This window comes from Dermacentor variabilis, chromosome 10 (assembly GCF_050947875.1).
Source record: "Dermacentor variabilis isolate Ectoservices chromosome 10, ASM5094787v1, whole genome shotgun sequence".
In the NCBI taxonomy this organism is placed as follows: Eukaryota; Metazoa; Arthropoda; class Arachnida; order Ixodida; family Ixodidae; genus Dermacentor; species Dermacentor variabilis.
This window is the reverse complement of record NC_134577.1, coordinates 52,691,287-52,710,925: the sequence shown is the minus strand read 5'-3', so window position 1 is coordinate 52,710,925 and position 19,639 is coordinate 52,691,287. Positions and strand designations below refer to the sequence as shown.

The following is a 19,639-nucleotide window of genomic DNA, read 5'->3' as shown; positions in this document are numbered from 1 at the left end:
AGAAATTCAATTTTGTTCGGCATAATAATTCATTTTTAGTGCGTGCATGTCACTTCGAAGTGGTGAATTTTCGCGGCCGTCTTATACGTCGTGTGACAGAAAGACAAAGGGGGTGCAGCCCGTAAAATTTTGACCAATAGCGGAGGGCTAGTGGCGAAAAAGGCGTAGAGTCGGAGAGACTATTTTCTTTTGTACTGCCTAATTACGCGTAATCAGGAGCCCTATAACGTTAAACTATTCCAATATGTTTCTATTCCAATCTCCTGACGTCAAATTTGCGTAATCACCGACGCAAGCACCGGGCGGTCACCCACAGGGTTGTCCATACAGACCAATCAAACACTCTCCTCGTCCATAGGAGGTCATTTTTGTTTGCTTGAAAAACGAATAACATTGCGTACACTGAGCGGCTTGTCGTATCTAATTGGCTGACAAGAGGTGAGAAGCACGCTAATGTGGAGAGGGATTCGATGGGCCGAGCCACTGCACTGAAAATCGATGACAGGATGAAGAGGGTGGTGCCGGCGTCTGCGACTGGTCCGCTTACCTTTAATTAGCTTGCGGAGGCTGGTCGAAAATCGTGGCGGCACGCAACGGAAGATTCAGAATGACGCTAAAGCGGATCCTTAGCAAAGAATAGTTGGCACAACGATGTCGAAAACTTGTCGAAAGTGCTCAAAAACGTTACACGGCCAGGCAAAAATTTTTATTGTAAGCAAATAAACCCACGGTATCCGGCTGGTGCGAGTAGCCAGTGCCTGAGCGATCGGCGGCAGCCATCTTTTATTCCTTTCGCAACCGGGCAGCCTGCCGCTATTCAGAAGAAAGTTCAGTTTTGTTCGGCATATTAATGCCTCTTTAACGCGTACACGTCACATTAACGCGGTGAATTATTGCGGTTTGGTGACGTCGCGTGACAGGCAGGGGAAGTAGGTGCAGCCTGAAAACTTTTAAGCAATAGCCGAGGGCTAATGGCGAAAAGGTGTTGAATTAGAAATAACTGTTTTTCTTTTATTCAGTCAAATCATGCATAATCAGTATGTACACGTCTTATCAGATGGGGAGCTATCGCGGTGTTCGTGACGTCGCGTGACAGACAGGTGAAGTGGGGCTCGTTCAAAAAACTTTTTGACCAATCGCGGAGAGCTTATTGCAGAATTGGAATAGGAAAGTTGGGAATAGTTTTACTTTATAGCGCCCATGGACACGTTTTCATGCTCCATGAGTGTTCTTGTGGAAAAACAAAAGGCAACATGTCCACAATAAGGCAACAATAAAACAACATGTTCACAATAATGCAGCTACCGAAAATTTACACCAACAGCAAATACACTTGGTAATTAAAGAATAGCTCGGCGTTTGTCTGGTTAAGCTCTATGCTACCAGGTGGCTCTACCGATCCGACCACTGGTGTTTACGTAACACGGTAATCCACAAATGATACCGGAGTACCGGACACACTAAAACTCTCCAGTGACGAGAATGGCTGGATCTGCACAGCGTCAACAGCAGCAGCAGCAAGCAGCGAGAGCGGAGTCTGAATTAATAGCCAACACACACTGAATAGACAAATTGAAAAGGCAAGAATAGCAGTGGGAGCAGATGGAGCAGTGGGAGCAATGTCATCTCACCATGTGGCTTTGCATTCATGGCTAAGGAGCTGCTTAATTATTGAAAATTTTGGCACCACATTTTTGCAGCACACACACAAGAAGCAGGACACACATTCCAAGTGAAGTAAGCGAACCACGGAAGACTGCTTTTCATGTTCTGGTGCTTCAACTGTGTGAATAAGAACACTCAATGCTAGCGTGAGCCATCGCCTCAGAACTATTACAATACTTTTGAGCGCTTCTGTTAAGCCCGCTCACAAGGCGGCGTTATTCAGTTCCGCTTCGATATAGTGTAAAATTATTATACCTTGTGTCCCAGCTAACATTAGCCAAGCTGTTCAAAGAAGAAAAAGTTTTAGAACCCTGTGCAAGACATAATTACAAGAACGAAGTTCTGATGATCAAACTCCGTAAGTGATGTAATTATAGTGTGCACCGGCTTTTTAAGGTTCTTTCTTTCTTTGAACAGCTTAGCTAGCGTTAACTGGGACACTCTGTGTAGACCATCTTATTTTCAATTCATGGGCGCCGGCACCATTAGTGATTACACGAAAGGTTTCTTAATTTTGTTCTTAGTGACGTCAAACTAACATGGGCGTCAGTACATCCTGTAATCATTTCCATGCACATGAATCCACCATAACGTTCTAAACTTGGCTGGCAGCGTTAAAAGCTCTAGGTGGCAGAATTCTAACGCTTGCGTAAAGTAATCTGTGTCACTTTAAATTTTATAGCCTTTTTTCCTAACATGGTTGGCTACCATTGTGCCATATTACAATTCATCTCACTCCCATTTCAATCTTGACGCATCATGAACCATCTGATTGATACCTTGTGCTTTGGCGTAACTTTGAGGGCTTGCACGGACATGTCGTTCACATTTCGGTTCTCTGTGCACTCGACCTTGTGATCGCCGTACCGGGCCGAGCCGCTTGTTGGCCAAAATTGCACCTGCGCCACACAGAAACAAACAATAGAGGGTTGCGTTTATGGGGAACCACAGCCGAACTCAGCATGTCCTGACGGTTGTCCCCCGGTGAGTAAATACACTGGCTCAGGTGCACTATAGTGAAAATCCGCAGCTGTTTTTCTTTCGTCGGTCATTGACCTGTAGGTGATATAAAGACACTGCATCATCTGTGTCGGATTTCCCAAGATATAAGGCAAAATGAAAAAAAAAACTGAATATTTTGGCAGCAAATACAGTCCTCTTTTCGTATCTATTTCATTGTTTGTGGGCTTCTTTCTGATTTTTAGGCTTTTCTACAAGCTGTCACTATGACAACGGCGTAAGCGCGAGCAGCCACAGGAATGCCTTCTAGGTTTGGCGACGGGTGATGGGAATTAAATCAGCCTAAGACTTTGCTTGTTGTTTTCTACATTTCAATCTAGACCCTCAGATAATTTAACCTATGCTTTTCGCAGCGTTATTATCTATTGGCTTCATGTGTTCATGCTCGGCCGAAGCCGCCCCTGTTGTGACACCTATAGAGTGTCCGACACAAACGCCGAGGCACATTTCTCCATAAAGAACCTAACCACGGTTTTCAGACGCAGTATTGCAGCTTGTTTTACTCAGCTGTGCATTGTTTTACTACCAGCATCATTAGCTTCATGGCGAAATGTTCGTAATCACTGTTACTGGTCCCGGTTCAATTTAAAGACAACATGACTTCTTTTCAGTGCGGGACAGATATTATGCGCGTAGCCACAGTCCTCGAATAGGGAAAAGTAAAATAAAACAGGATAAAAAAAACGAAGCTTAAATTTCTGTGGGCTGTAAAACGCCGACTTTCGCAAACGCTTTAAGGTGGGTCGTACGCTAGATTGTACCCACCTACGTCTTTTCCTGCTGTCATGATTACAGCATATATGCGTATCTCTACAGCCGCTCGCATGTCATACGACCTCTAGCTGCATCCAAACATGCACGTTCATTTTCACAATGTCGTCTTGCACCATTTTCCTCCCTCTCACACATGTGCTCTCTCACTCCCTCTTCTTCTTTTGTTGTTGTTGTTTCTACAATGCGAGAAGTTACCTACCCGCTATCCGGCAGGACAGTGAGAGCTAGGACTTCATGCGCTACATTTTTGACGTACATGTGAGTTTGGCAGCGGACGCAGAAAAAATAGTGAGCGCGCACGTAGCTCGTTACGCGTTGTGGAAGTTAAACACGAATCAACTTTCTCGCATTTACCGCCAATTAAACTATCCTGATACTGTACTTAAGGGCATCTTCGAGCCAGACGAGAGAATTTCGCATTTCCGTTACACGCGCGGTGCATTTTCGCCTCAAAATGGCTTAGCAGCGGCGGCGCCCCAATAACAACTCGCGCGCCTCCTCTGTGTTAAGGGCACCAACACTCACCACATCAACCCGCCATGGTTGCTCAGTGGCTGTGGTGTTAGGCTGCTGAACACGAGGTCGCGGGATCGAATCCCGGCCACGGCGGCCGCATTTCGATGGGGGCGAAATGCGAAAACACCCGTGTACTTAGAGTTAGGTGCATGTTAAAGAACCCCAGGTGGTCAAAATTTCCGGACTCCTCCACTACGGCGTGCCTCATAATCAGAAAGTGGTTTTGGCAAGTAAAAACCCCCCATTTTTTTTAGCTCACCACATCAGCATCGTCGCTAAAGACGTCCAGGGTGACGATAGTCCTTGTCCCCGACTCAACGACCAATTTCCAGAAGTCGTCGACATCCCGGCTAGACGGCGTCTGCGTCACCAGGAACTTGTCTTTTTTGTGAAAACCCTGTTTTCGAGGGAGGGCAGGGCGATGCACTTTGATATACTACTCACGCACATAGGAATATCTGGTTCAACTTATGCGATCTACTGTTGGGAATAAAAAGCGTGCGTGCGCTTCATGAATTTAAAAGCGTTAAAGCAACATGCAAGCAGTGATTACAATGAGCACAACGTTAGTTGCAACACTAGTTGATATTTCTATTCCAACGTTACCGGTAAGAGCGGTAGTGAAGTGTCATCAAGGGTTTTGCTTACGTTCACGTAGACAGCGTTTACAAATGTTCCGTCCCTCAAAAGCGGTCGACACCGGTCCGCTGGAAGGAAAGAACATATACTCAACTTCAAAATTACATAAACAAGGACTGTTGTGGACCATTTTGCAAGAGGGAATGCAAATAAAAAACTAGGTGCAGGAAGCTTGGACTGTTTTACGCAGGGCGCATGATCATCTGTGACTTACGTTACAATGGCAAGCGGTTTTTTTATATTATTGTTATTATCGGGTTCTGGAATAACTTGTAAAGCTCCTGAAGTGCTGCATCCTCCAATCTTCATCATTGTGAAGAACGTCTACCAATAGCACAGATGGCATTGCGCTGCATGGCGGAGCTATGACGCGCCTTTACGATGATGCCACAGAATAATGACGGTAATTGAGATGCAAAACACACTTCCGTTTAATAACGCAAAGTTTCTTCCTCCATAAATTTGGAACCTGACAGTTATATTGTTGTTATGACAACGCCTACACGATAAAAATAAAGTAAATTAACAGCAAAATGTTCGGGAACGGCAAACAAGGTACAAATTAACTGGCCTATTTCCGCCAAGATAGCCGCTGTCGGGGATGCGAGGCCAGATAAAGCCCTAAAGAATTCTCTAGAGTCGATCACTGCCCATGTAGCAGCACAGGTTACCATATCTAGCTATCAAAATTTCGTGTGCCTCGTGGACACATAGGTATGTTAATTCAATCATGGCTGACAAATTTTACTTCTAGAAATCATAAAGGAACCAGCTCACCTGCAAGGACTGAAGTGTCCCGGCTTTTCCTTAGGTTTGCGGGGTCGGTTGCTGTTGTGAAATCTGCGGGCGTAAACCATGGTTTCAGAGACTTGAGTTCCTACAACAAGCAGGTAAAAAGGACAACATGGTCTATTTAGCAATCTCCGCAGTGCTGAAATACTGCGCCTTTTACAGAATTTCAGTATATATAAACTAATATCTATAGGACATTAGTCGAGTCACTGACCCCAAGTGCCTCAAATTCCTTGCAAGAAAAATGGCATGGAAAAATAAATTGCAGAATGGTCCCAAAGTGCGCTTGTTGATTAATACATATACGGGAACACTTGGGGACAGCAATAGAAGGTGGGAAAAGATTGGACAGCGCGAGCGCCTAATATAACTTTTTTCTCTTTTTTTTTTAGATCTCCTCAAACTTTCTCGGGGACAAATGACTGCTTATAGCTCACCCGTATTTCATGATCTACAAGAGACATACGTGAGCGACGAAGCCACTTAGGCGCACTTGAATCCGTCGAGCTGTACACAAGATCGGATTCTGGACTTCAGACTGCATCAGTCAGGTCCCAGGTTTGACTTTCAACCAGAAGCTTTCCGAGAACACCCGTATGGTTTTCCATCATTACCTTCACCCAAAGCACACATTTACTTTCCATAAGACGTGGCAAAGATGTGACAGCCGCTGCGTTAGGTAATCTCACCAGTGCCAGGCAGTGCCAAGAGTTTATACATGCATACACTCTGAGTGGTCCCTGCCTCTGAGGGTACATAGGATCTGGACATGCTGGACTTAAAATTTTCACCGATATTATAAGGGCATAATCTTGCTGCCCGCTGCACTTTCAGAGTGGAGATGTACCATCAGCTACTGAAATTTCTTGGACCGACTTGGTCAGCGAGTGATGACGTTTATCAGGCGCTTGCTAATAGCCACTAATGGAATTTCGTAGTAAGATTGTACTTGGGGGCGTGGAGGCATCCTACCTTTGCCTCCCCGCTTTGCTTATCTCCCTTAACAGTGTGAGGGATAAGGGAGATGCATACACAGGCCGCATGTTTGCACTGAGGCATATATCTATTTAGTGTAAGTTAACATGTGACGCTGGGGCGGAACAATTGCCGCACCGCTTTTGCAAGGCTGGATCTGCCTGCAGCCAACACCGCCCTTTTCATCCTCGCCTTGCTCTTCTGAAGAGCTGTCAACGTTGAAGGCTGACAGGGCGCGATCGTGAAGATAGGAAACCACCTCGATTGTGCGGAGTTTGGGGTACTTGCCTTGGGTGCAACCGCGTGACACGACTTTATTACCTTGATGCTATAGTCGACACAAAGGCCACCCACAGGCTGAGCGACAGCATTACTTAAGAGCACTTTCACGTATCACGTCTAAGCGCGCGTGCATGCTTCACGCGTATCAAAGAAGTCCGTCGGAACAACCATCGTTATTCCGCTCGATTCCCCACCTCGAACTCCTTAGCGAAGTTGTTCTTTCCCGTCGACTCATCCACTGCTAGTAGCTCCCGGTAACGGTCGGATATCTTACTGCAGGGAACGCTGTGGTCCCGGATGCACACGCTCTCCATCAGCGCTCGATGGACGAAGTTGTACTGCTCCTGGAACAACGAGAAGCGATGGACTGTCTTGTCAGCTAATGGGAAAAACAAAGCACCCTTGCACGAACGAAGCAACTCGAGCTTATTGTATTGAGGTATAGGCGACACATTACCCATGGAAGTGTCTGTTTCAGCTTCGTAACACTGATAACATCAGAAATTGCAGGAAATTATTTTTTGTGCTGATAATAAGGTGGCTTTCCTCACTTCGATATGGAACGACGACGGCGACAGCAGTGCATCATATTTCAGCTAACTTTTCCCTGAGATATGTAGGTACAGAAACGTAATTGAAGAAAGCATTCCCCGTCATTTTTCTTTCGCTTGTTAAGGAACAGTTTCGTTCTTTTCTTATTGAATCAGTGGCTGCCATGTCCCGCGTTATAGATTTTTTCAGCAATGACTGTCTCTATATATTAGAAAGAATTGCATTCTAGACAAAATTTTCCCGGCCGAACTGAGCAGCAGTAATGGCAGCATAAATTGCGTGAAAAGAGCCGATGTTAGCGTAAATTCCCTTTAGATAATTAGGCTCTAATTATTCAGCTCAGATATTCCAACGGCGCAATTGAAGCCAGTCAGAGGTCAAGTCCAATTCAATAAGTGGGGATTCTGCAACTACATGGCGTCAGCTTCGACATTACCACTCCGAAACATGAGGTTAGATGCACAGACATTCTTACAGCTTTACAAGCAAAGCCTTTCTTCTTGAAAGTGATGTTATCCGCAGAATGTTTCTTTTGCAGATACTTCTTGAGCCCAGTTTTACTTGAGTGAGCTAGATCTACTCATTTAAAAGCTTATTTGTGAAACTGTTACCTTGAATGTGTGGTGACGATTTTCGCGCCGTTTCTTTTTTCTTTCTTTTTGTGTGTGTTCGTCGCGGCTATGAATCCACGTCAACCAAAAAATTATTTTATCTCCGTTTTGCTATCTTTTATAACGCGACACTATCGTCGATAAAGCCACTAGTAGAGCTACTGACCTTTCCTCTTTTTCAAGCTGCCGACTCTAGAAGAGGCGCGAGCAATAAAGCGCATTCACATTATGTTAACACTAAGTATACTGGTTGTCGTCCCAAGACTACTCGTTTAATTCTACCATCCATGCATTTCTCATTCACAGCAATCACAATTCACAGCCACGAACACCCAGTTCTATGAGCTACGTCGCATCTTTACACATGACATGACTGTGGTCGTTCGTGTGTTGTGTGTGTCGTGACCTTTCCTATAGTTCTGGCTCTAAACAACTCGCAAACGATTTCTGAGGCAAAGAAAGTAAGCATGTTGAAAAACAGGAGACATCCATCTATGCTGTTACAGGTCGAGTATGCGTACCTTAAGACACCTGCGAATAGGCATTCAAAAGGGCACACGATCTTGCGTTTCATCATAGGTCAGTCAGCGAAAGCGTCGTCTCGATAGAACTTGAAGCCTAAGCGTTACTAAAGCGCTCTCCGATTGCGCAGCGGTACTGCCCGTTTGTTTCGGTGCCAATCGCTAAAAATGTTATTTTACTGCCAGCCTCTCGTGCCCGAAATGCTCGTAGATTGAAAGCATTATTACTTTCAACTACGCTGTAGTTTATCTCCAATGTGATCTCTAGAGAGCAACGTGTTGACGTACACGGCGGAAATTTGCTTCAATTATTTAAATGCGTATTTAAAAAAAAGGTTTTACGGCTGTCAAACGTTTAAATTGTGACGTCAACAATGACAGGAAGAAATTGTTCCGTGATTCCTGGTCTCTGGCGCAACATATGTCTGGTGCTAATCGTTGTGTATTCAGCCATGCAAACAACGCAGTTGACCTAAGTTTATTTGACGACGGTTAGCACCGTTCGTATATTAGGTCGATTGCGCTCAAAACTTGCAAAAGGCGCGAACGGCTCTAGCGGACATCCTTTATTCAAATTTTTGGGGTAACTTGAACCAATTTCTCGATCCCGCCGAAATTCGGGCGACGGCACTCGACCGCAGCTCAGTTCGATGCCACGTTTAACGAAGCAGGCGAGCCAAAACCACTGTTCTCAGCAGAGTGCTCCGACTATCCAGTAGATGCGAATTCCTGTTAAACTTTAGCACAAAGATGACCAAAGAAGGAGACAGGACATGGCGCTACTCCCACTCGGCATCTTTAATACTTCACAGATTTACTTATAAAAGCCAAGAAATTAAGAGCACGCGCCGTAGTAAGCGCCTTGTCTTGCCTCCTTCTTGTGTCATCCTGTTTGATCTAAGGTTCATTATGAGCCATTAGGCTGTTGATGGAAGTCTTACCAGCGTCTCGACTACGTTCATCCGGTTGTGGCGCATCGCGGCCAGTTGGCCGATAACGTCCACCACGCCCTCGGATTGCGCTTGCTCGATGAGGTTTTCCAGGAGGATGTACGCGCCAGTGCGGCCCACGCCGGCACTGCAAAAAAAATAAAGAAACAAACAGAGTGGTGGATTTACTTCTTACTAAGGCGAACTTGTGCCCTCATAACTGGATAGTCGCGCTTAAACAAGTACATGAAGAAATATTTTTGTTCTTTCTCAAGTTATCAGCTATTCGTACTGAACGTCTGATTCTCAGTCAGGACACGTTGAAATATAATGTGAAGCGATGAGGAGGCCGAAATCAGTGAGCATTTTACGGTTAAATAGTTAAAATTTTGCAGTTGAATATCTGTTTTACACGGATACAACTGACTGTGAACGGTGACTATTACGTCATTCATCTAGGAAGATGAACGACGTAGTAGTCACCGTTCAATCACTTGTATTCGCGTAAAACATGTATTCAACTGCGGCACAGAGGATGCAAGGAAAGAATCAAATGACATGTCACTGGACTGAACCACTAGAAAGCCCAACAGAGTGCGCCGTTAATCGTATATGTTTTGCCACCTCATGGACCAAATATTACCTGTCCCTCTTAGCAAGAGTACCATATTCGGCCAGCGCTGCGTCCTCTCTTTCTTTACCTCACCCTGTGCTGGTACACTGCTTTGGATTTGCCTCCCACTTTAGTGATTACTTATCTGACAGCAAAGATTCTACAGCAGAGGTTACATGTGGCCGATATCAGTGCTGTTGGCGACCAGAGTAAGAAAGAAAAGAAAATGACCTGAGTGATTTTCACCATCTATCCGGTGTTTTAGAGCACAGAAACCTTTACTACTTAGCCACTGTTATTTTTGTCTTTATAGAGGGTGCTAGCTCAAAACACGCGGCTTTAATGCCCCCTAAGGTGAAACGTCATATCGAGGCACCCTTGTAGGACCACCAGCGTGGTAAATGATTGCAGAACGCAGGCGTACAGACCCTGCACCGTGTTCTGAACGCGCATCACCATATCACTACCGCCATTAGCCTTTATGCCGCCTAGCGCGCCCCAACGTACACGTTAATTTTACAGTAATCTAGTCTGCAAACAATCAATGCCTCTATTCAAACAATTATAGTCACCAAGCTGTGACCAAAGGAAATTCCTTATGGTAACGCCGGAGTACACAGTATAGTAGTTCCTAAGGGCGGGCATGGATGTGTACGTCAGCCAGGAACACCATAACTGCCGTTTTAAAGGTGAACGTCCGAACTATAATGTCGCAGAATTTATAAGCAATCGGCCCAACTTAGGTTCTCTCACACAAAGAAATGTCCAAAAACATGCAGGTTAGTTTCGGGGATCTCGCAACAATCGACCTATTCAGCGTGACAGGGTCCACGGCCAGACTATATGTAGGACCCACCAACCACCGAAGCACCGTCTTCGGCTGCGACGCGTCTATGACGTCGTGGCTGCGACAAAACTATCTATCTCATGTTCACGCACCTCAGGCGCTCTCTGTAGCAAAATTTCCCGGGCCAAGGCACCAGTTATTAGACTGCGTTACTGTTAGTGGTGCAGCAGTTGTCCGCATTCTGCCGATCTAAGAGAATGGGTGCGCGTGCGCTTTTACCAACTTCTACGTCCACGACTTGGATCCGCGTCAGTAAGCTTATAGCGGCCATTACGATCCTGTCCAGGCAAGGCGACACCCCCAGTTTTGCCCTCACGAAAAGATCTACAACGCATGGCACACAACGCGAGCACACTAGCCCTGTAAAATAATGTACACCCTTATTCCCGTTTAACGGCGTAAATTAGCTTACACTGCGTAGGGACACCGTTTTCCCGCATTGAACACGCGTATACTGGGACTGTTGGGCCGGTTTGGCGTGCTTGCCTGCAATGTACCACCACTGGCGCCTCGTTGAACGTCCGGTACTGGTTGACCTTCTTCCGGAAGGTCAGCAGTGCGTTGGGGTAGAGGGGCACTCCGTGATCGGGCCACGACGTCAGGTGGAAGTGCTTCACCTCGCGGGTGGTGTCGGCGAGCGTGATGTGCAACTGGTGGATGGTGTACTCTGGGAACGTCTCCTCGGTGATAAAGTGCACCTGCACGTCTCCGTAGGTGGCTGTTTTCTCCGGCCAGTACTTTTCACACTTGGTCTGCGACAATGCGGGTGACGGTAAAAAAAGGAGGTCAGTTTGCGTGTTAACAGCAGCGTAGCTACACGAGGCGACGAAACTGGTCGGCTCGCGTAGCTTCCGTTTTGAAACTCGATAACCGCTGCAACGAAGAAAAAAAATGATATTGCCATCGTGTGCATAGCTGCAAATGGCATCAGACACGACGCGTCTCTACGCCACAGAGCGACGTTGTAGAAGTTTATTTTTTTCAAATTCAAATTCAAATTCTTTATTTTTCAATGAAAATACAATAAAAGTGTGTCCAGTACTGTTTGGACCCGTAGCCGTAGGCTAGTTATGGGTCCAAGAAATGAAATTATCTAATGCAGACACTTCGTCACATAAACAATAAAAACTTGGAAAAGTGGAGGGGGAATATATACATTTATTGCAAAGGGCCACACCAGTTCACACAGAATAATGTGCTTAAGTTCGTAAACATATTACTCACTTTAAAAACCAGATAAGTTTACTGGACGTGTATCACATGCGTTGTTTATGTATCACACTCCCTTATCACAACACAGGGGAAATTACTTTTCTTGATCCCTGGAGGGAAGGAATGCAGGTGTGTTACATCTTTTAAATGATTAGGCATTTCTGTGCCTACCCAACGAAGCAACACGTCACGTTGGACGACCTCTTTCAAGATAGGGCAGGCAGCAGCGAGCAAATTGACCTTCGTGCTGCCTCTGGCTTCAACGCCAACTGAGCGGCGTGCACACAGCGCAGAAGAAGCTATCAGCGCTCGTCGCGCTATACGCAGCCGCCGCCGTAGTACTTTTGATCACGCTCGATAATGGTTCAACGCGGATTGATAAGGCGCTGAAGAGCGATAACGGCTTACGTCATCAATTCACTTTACCCTGCCGTCCGCAGCAGTTCGTGTCGCCGCACCGCTCTCGTTTATACTGGTCGGATCATGTTCCATACGTTTGATAAGGACGCAGGGCTGCGTGGAGATGAGTGGCCCAATGCCTACGCATACTTAGGCAACGCCCAGGGGGGTTTCTGCATGAATTTTTTTTTCTAGCAGGTGGAATATCTCCTGCATTCTTCATTTGTAGAAGGCTTGAACTGTCAGCCAAACCACGATGCCTTTTTAAATGCCTAGGTCATGAACCTTATTTGAAATAGTCAGACAATCCTCAAGGTAGCTGTAATGTGCCATGCGGCCTTGTTATGGAAGCGTAAAAAACATGGGCTGTCAAGCGGACGCCCGTTAATATATAAAAATAGATGGCCCAGTCTTCATACCTTGCCGTTTTCCACGAGGCCAGTGAGCATGACAACCTTGCACACATTCTCCTGCCACACCATCCGCCAAAAGTCGTCTACGGTGTGTGGCTTTGGGCCTGTAATAAAGAAGCTTTTAATTGTTCCGAAGTGCTTACCCATAGTATCCCACAGTCTGGCTTAACTTTCGAAGGCAAAGCTGTACTGTGCAACTGCGTTCTCAGTGTCAAATACCCTTCCTTCCCGCAGGAATGTAATCAACAACAACTGAAATACCTTTTTTTCTTCAAAGTTATTGAATTGAAATAGATGCTGTTTGAATATATATATATATATATATATATATATATATATATACGCACACGTAACACATAACCTTAGGCAACCACAGCTACCTTATTTTTGTTAATCTTCACATTTTATTTCTTCTCAATATTTAAGCCACGCTAAAGCAGAAAATGATTTATCCAACACCTTCACTGAAATAAATTATACAAACGCGTGCAAAAAAAACTTGTTCTGCGTGAAGTCAGGATATACCTTGAGTGGCGATGTACCGCTTCGGTCGACAGTAGCCCTAGAAGAAAGAAACTCTGAACATGAAATGAATTAACCGAAAGCCCTGGCGTTAAACCTATTCTTTCGTACTTACGTCAATGTAGCTGGCATTGATATAGTCTGAGAAGGATACGCCAGGTATCGGCTTGAGTCTCACGCGGCTGTGGTCATCTAATGGACGGGAGAAACATGCACTGCACTTAGTTCATTCGCCATAGACGCACAGGTTAAGGCGAACACCTGACCACTCACAAATGGTTTAAAGTCATACCGATATCGTTCGTCTCTTTGTGACCGATCTCATTCAGCTCGCTTTATATCAGTGTTTTCCATGATGCACTGCACCCAGTATATGCCTTGGCTGAGATTCACGATTTCCACATCGCACGTTTTGAGCTTCTCACGTTTGCACTAGTAAACAAAGAGCTCTCCGTGGTCACTGATTAATATTTAGTGATTAACGAAGTGAAATTCCATCGCATGGGTGAGATGTGATTTCTGAAAAGATATTGAGAACCCTAAGCCGTTAACATGGAGTCCTAGTCTTAAGTGGACAATCTGAAGTTGCAGGTATCTGCAAGCACTTTCAATTCGCTCTGCTTTTGCTGAAAGGGTGACACACCTTAAGTAATGGTACGTGGGAAGATTAAATAAGTCTGCTGGCTCCCTTCATGTCGCCATAACTAGCGATATCTGATGGAGTCGTTTCTCTTATAGTGGGTACATTTAATCGTGATGCCGATAATGGCTGGCGTAAGTTTTCTGTAAGTTGAAAGTTTGCTGGACTCACAAGCCAGTAAGTTGCCGTAGCGGTTCTTGACCTTGTTCTCGGTCCTCTGTGCCTCTATCGTTGGGTACTGGCGGCCCTTGGGCTGGCGCTGAAATTGATTCGCATAAATCATTGTTGCGGTTTGCTTCATAAAGAATGCTAAAGTGCAGACAAAAATCTACTCCTGATCTCCCTTCGAAATTACAGTTTCGACGCCTGTGCAATTTGAAGCAGGTATAAAGCGCAATACAAACAAGAAAAAAATTCGTGGGGCCGCACTATTCGTACTGGGATGGATTACCAGTGAAGCTGTTGAGGCTAAATAGATGGGCCGCACACATCAACTGCGTACATTATGAAATCATACATTTTTTTTTATACAGCACGACACTACGCCGACACCAGCGCCGCCGCATTCACCGCACCTCCAGTGCATCTGCCGCAATCACTGCTGCAGCCGCGCCGGCATCTAGCTCATAACCAGAGAAGCCCAGGCAACGCGCACAGGCGCCGTCGCCACGCTATTTCCCCCTCATTATTCGTCAAACAGGACTTAAAACAAATGAAGCGCAGGAAGGCCAACCTGCTCCATTAAGTGCACTTTCTAATATATAGTGTTTCTCTTACAACGCCGAATTTATGTGGTTCTATTTGGACCGAAGACGTTGAGCTTATTTATCGAAGTTGACGGAGTGCTTGATGCTTGCTTCTCCTCCGCCGCGTGGGTCGGCACAGTATTGCTCTATCTCCACGCAATTGCTATGCTGCACGACTATTAACTGTTGAAACTGGGCACCCCAATTGACGCCATATGATCGGACACAGTACTAGTGAGCGTTTGCATTTGCTCAACTTATTTTTGTTGCCCATCTCTAAATATCAATTCATCGTAAACTACGATAACAATGGCTACCAGCCATTGCAGACACTTTCTTTATTGGCACAGAACTTTTCAAATAACATCTTTCCTGAGAAGGGTCTAAAAGAAGACAAGCTTAATTTCGTGCTCAGGATTGTGAGATAGCGGCGTTGTAAAGGCATAATATGAGGCAGCGGTACCAGGCGGCAGCACCCGCCCCCCGTCCCCCCTAGCCCGTTCTCACTCGTCTCAAAGCCCGCGTGTTACTTCGGGACGTTGCACTCCATGCTTTCGAACTTCATAAATAAACAGCAGCTCGTTGCCATTGGAGTTCAGTTATTCTTTAAATCACATAGAAAATGTTGCAATCTTTCTTCGCCAGATCTTTCACGACTTTTCTTTATCTGCACGCTCTTAAGCAAATGTGCGCCCTTTAGGGTGTATATTTGCCACACAACAATAATCGTCATCTGTCTTGCTTGCGTTTCCTTCCTTGAAAACGCTGTGCTCGCTACTTTCCTGTCGAGAATGCTTTATAGTGCTGATAACGGGAATTCCGTTCGTGACTTGGATGTACCGGGCTCGCCGCGTTAAAGAAAGGAAATGCGGACAGGACAGATGACGATTATTCGTGTGTGGCAAACGGGCGTAATTTTGCTTAAGAGTGTATGTATATGTCAAATGAATCGACTGAAATCAGCAACCACGTACGCGTACGAACAACGATCATTCAGTGACGACTGACTCGAATCGATGAGAAATGTAAGAAGTGTGACAATATGCTTGCTATAACATGTGTGACATATGTTCAGCCGAAGAAGGACAAGCAAATGAAGAAAGCGGCGCAATATACGAAACTCGTTCTAATAAGTTATAACCGCGAAGACGCCGACGCGCTGGGCCATTTCGCGTGCTACTCACGATGAACTCTGATTTGAGGCCATCGCACGCTAGCATGCGCTGAACGTAATCCTGAAGATCGGACACGGGCAGCGGCTTGGAGCTGGTCTCGGTTCCGTTGCCGTTGCCGATTTCTTCCATCTCGAATTCCAGCCCGTCGCTCTCTTCAACAATTGACAGGCTTGCCGCTGCGGTTGTACAAAAACGGAAAATAGAGGGTTTTAGCGCGTCCGGTACTCCTGTATACCCAACGGCGTTTGCGTAATAACGGGTCAGCGGACGCTTGCGCCAACATCTTGTGACGCTTCTTCGAACCACAATGCCTTATTAGACACGTTGTCATTTTCTGCCAGTGTTCTCGCCGAAGAAAGAAACATTTAATAGGCCAACGTGTCCATGAATACACTGCCGAAAATTTCCACCAGCAGCGAAGTATAATACGCTTAGTAAGCGCAATAATAGCTCGGTGTTTGTCTGGCCGAGCTCTGTGGCACCTGGCGGCGTCACCAATCGGGCCGCTTGGGTTTACGTCTCCGCTGACGCGGTAGTCCGCAAACGACACCGGAAGACCGTACGCGCTAGAACTTTCTAATGATTGGAATGACTGTTAGCCTCACAGTTCAAACAGGTGATTTGATTAAATTTGTTAAATTTTAGGATATTCTGCTTCACTTTTAGCTGCAGAATTTCAATTTAAGGCCTTGTTTTTATTTTTTACGCGAGATTGCCAAAATTTTTTTTCATGACAGATCCGTGACTCCAGACCATCAAGCTACAGAAATTCTGAGAATTGTCTACTAATGCGTAACCATTGTTTGACTCAGCTGTGACTTCACTGTTTGCTTACTTTTGCTTACTTGCTTTTCCCAGCATATGCGCATGTGCACATGAGCATAACCATATCTCTATGAATACATTATTGCCCTAACAGGAAAATAAAAACTTAGGAGGGCAAGTAAGAAACGATATGTCGAGCGCTCGATCTATCGTTTCGTACTTGCCCTCCTAAGTTTTTATTTTCCTGTTAGCGATATAATGTATTCCTTAGATCTCAACGAACTCGCCCAGCAGCAACTTCTACCCATATCTCTATTAGTATACTTCTTTTGTTTAGATTGTTGCTTATCCCTTAAAAGCTACCTCTCTTTCTCTTTTTTACATGCCAGAACCACTATCTGATTACGAGACATGCCGTAGTGCGGGACTCCTGGATAATTTGGACCACATGGGGTTCTTTGACGCGCGAACTGACCAATCATCTGCATTTGCACTATTATAAAGATTAAATGTCTTTGCAAATAACGCATTTTTTTCTGTAGATACGAGGCATTACACTTCTTTGAGTGACAGGGCTGCGGAGCTCGCCAAAGAATGCTCACGCACTAATACCGAGTCGTCGGCGCTACGCCGACACTATACAGCTTTGCATCCTCGTCCACTGTGCTGCAGGCGGCCCGCGCTATTGCATTTGCGCGCCCATTGTTTGCTGCATGAGACACCGATGCATTACAAGACGCTTCCGGTGCTCGCCGCTAGGATACAACGCATGCGCGCTCGGAGCATGCAAAAGGCGGATTACATTGCAGTGTACGATAAGTAAATTTTCGCCGTGTAATATAACGTCTTCATTCTGAATCGTACACGCCTTGATTGCTTAGTGGCCATGGCGTCGCATTGCTGAGCCCAAGGTCTTGGGTGCAACCCCGTTACGGCGGCCGCATTTCTTTGGAGGCAAAATGCAAAAACGCTCAACTACTTAGATTTTGGCGGAACCTTGATTTTGGCGGAACCCCAGGAGCTTATAATTAATCTGGACTCCCCCTCTCCCCGCCACCCCCCCCCCCCCAAGGCGTACGACATAATCAGACCGTGTTTCATTTTTTCACGCAAAAGCGCCGAATTTAATTTTTGCACTGTATCCATGGATTAATGCAGAATGCGAGAGACCCGATGCGTTTGCTGCCACGTTTAAACAATGAAGAAAATAAAGAAATTATGGTGGATAGAATAAAGGAGTATTTTGCGCTATACCGGGAAGGGCCTACTACATTGCAAAATATTTTCAACTTTAAAAGTGAATAAGCGTGTGAATCGTTCTATAACTCAGACCCTTTCACCTGAAAACAGTGTAACCGTAGTATTCATAGAACAATTTACACCATTATTCACTTTTAAGGGCGTAACATAGTTTACATTGTGAAATATATGTATAATAAAGAAAATGTCCTCAAATAAAAAAAGAAAGAAAGGAGGTGATGTCCCTGCGTAAGTAGTCATGGCTTGCTTCGCGCAAAATAAAATTAGTCTGATATCATGATTAGGAAGTCACTAGACAGTTTACCGTCACTCGCTGGTGTTGCAGGCTTGTGAGGGAACGTTCGCGGCAATCTTCCTATAATTTTCTTTCGCCATTTCCTGCATGGAAAAATAAGTTTCAGTGGCCTAGCGATGAAAAATTCACTACAGCAAAGCATGGAACTTACACACAAAGAAAAATTGGAAGGCAGCAAAACAGGAGGGTTTCGAATACCCGAAAATTAACCACTGCGTAAAGTTCCCACAAAAACCTCACCGCATTAAAAAAAAATTGAGAATACGTACCAGGCGGCAACGATGAGCACTACCATGAGGATCACGACGATGACAATGACTGCAATCGGCGTAGACCCACGGCCTACTGGTTGCTGTTTTCGAACTGAAATGAGGTCGTTGGACGTTATTTACACGCTATGAAAGAGCCGGAATCACTGTAGGCTTTCCGTTATCCCTGAATTGCTTATAACTGCTGCCATTTCATGCACGACAATGAAAGCTGTGCGTCAATGTGGTTAGCTGTGGGACTAAGTAAGCCGTATAGTTTGTAAATAAGTCTAAAAAATTCTGTATGAATACGCATGTTCGAATCACTAGGGGCAATTTGACGTACTGTCGCGCTGGTACGAGCAAGAACGCGCGTTCCCTGGTTGGATAGCAGCGCCGATCTAAACGGGCAGGGCTTTGGTCCTGCTTGAAACATCGCCCCTTTCATACCGGATTTTGCAGCCCCCCCCCCCCCCTCCGTTTAGGGCATAAAATATTGGTCTCGCGAAAGCGATAAGAACAGATGGCGGTCTCGTTTTGTGCGACCTAAACTTCATTCAATTTTCTACGCATTTCAACCGGTGAAATATGGCAGATATAAGAGACGTTCGTCAGCGACGTTTATATTGCGTATATGGCGATTGCACGGCGAAAGAAAGAGAACAAGGCAAATGTCGGCATTGAGCGCTAATCCAGAATACCTGCCTGGTGACGCATCAATGGAATGGGGGGGGGGGTGATAAATCAAGCGTACGTGTCGGATAGCGGCCGTTTTCTTTTCCAGATACGTCAGTGATACTCAGCTCGCGCGAATGGTGACCAACGGTCTGTGCAGAATATTTTCGTGAGACAAAGATTTCTTCCTCGAGCGAAATGCGAAAACACCCGTGTGCTTAGATTTATGTGCACGTTAAAGAAGCCCAGGTTCGTCGAAATTATTCCTGAGTCCCCCACCACGGGGTGCCTTGTAATCAAATCGTTGTTTTGGCACGTAAAATTCCATAATTTCTATCTTCCTCAAGCCTGGGAGAGGAGGCGAGAGCGGGCATACAGCTGCTATGTTCGAATGAATAACGGCAGAGCGCTATCCCTTTAAGTCGTGATGCCACTATCCCATGCGAGAGAGTGATTTACCATGGTCTCGAACATTGTAGCTGATGCCGAGCGCGATAGTGCAGACTTACGCTAATTACCTTGCCCTCTTTTCCTAGCAAGTGTGCGTTAGTGC

At 45.5% G+C, this 19,639-nt stretch overlaps 1 protein-coding gene across 2 annotated transcripts in view; it reads right to left on the bottom strand.

The window, feature by feature from the left end:
* LOC142560547 (receptor-type tyrosine-protein phosphatase kappa-like) overlaps positions 1 to 19,639 on the bottom strand; it is an 82,892-nt gene that overhangs the window by 5,744 nt on the left and 57,509 nt on the right. For both annotated transcript variants that reach the window (XM_075672733.1, XM_075672734.1), the window contains 14 exons: positions 18,433 to 18,526; positions 18,173 to 18,246; positions 15,853 to 16,019; positions 14,094 to 14,181; positions 13,398 to 13,474; positions 13,286 to 13,322; positions 12,767 to 12,864; positions 11,223 to 11,488; positions 9,289 to 9,424; positions 6,858 to 7,007; positions 5,392 to 5,491; positions 4,624 to 4,682; positions 4,235 to 4,372; positions 2,445 to 2,564 (listed from right to left, as the gene is read on the bottom strand). In XM_075672733.1, the coding sequence (XP_075528848.1) occupies positions 2,445 to 2,564; positions 4,235 to 4,372; positions 4,624 to 4,682; positions 5,392 to 5,491; positions 6,858 to 7,007; positions 9,289 to 9,424; positions 11,223 to 11,488; positions 12,767 to 12,864; positions 13,286 to 13,322; positions 13,398 to 13,474; positions 14,094 to 14,181; positions 15,853 to 16,019; positions 18,173 to 18,246; positions 18,433 to 18,526 (1,604 nt within the window). The remainder of the gene's footprint in view (positions 1 to 2,444; positions 2,565 to 4,234; positions 4,373 to 4,623; positions 4,683 to 5,391; positions 5,492 to 6,857; positions 7,008 to 9,288; positions 9,425 to 11,222; positions 11,489 to 12,766; positions 12,865 to 13,285; positions 13,323 to 13,397; positions 13,475 to 14,093; positions 14,182 to 15,852; positions 16,020 to 18,172; positions 18,247 to 18,432; positions 18,527 to 19,639) is intronic.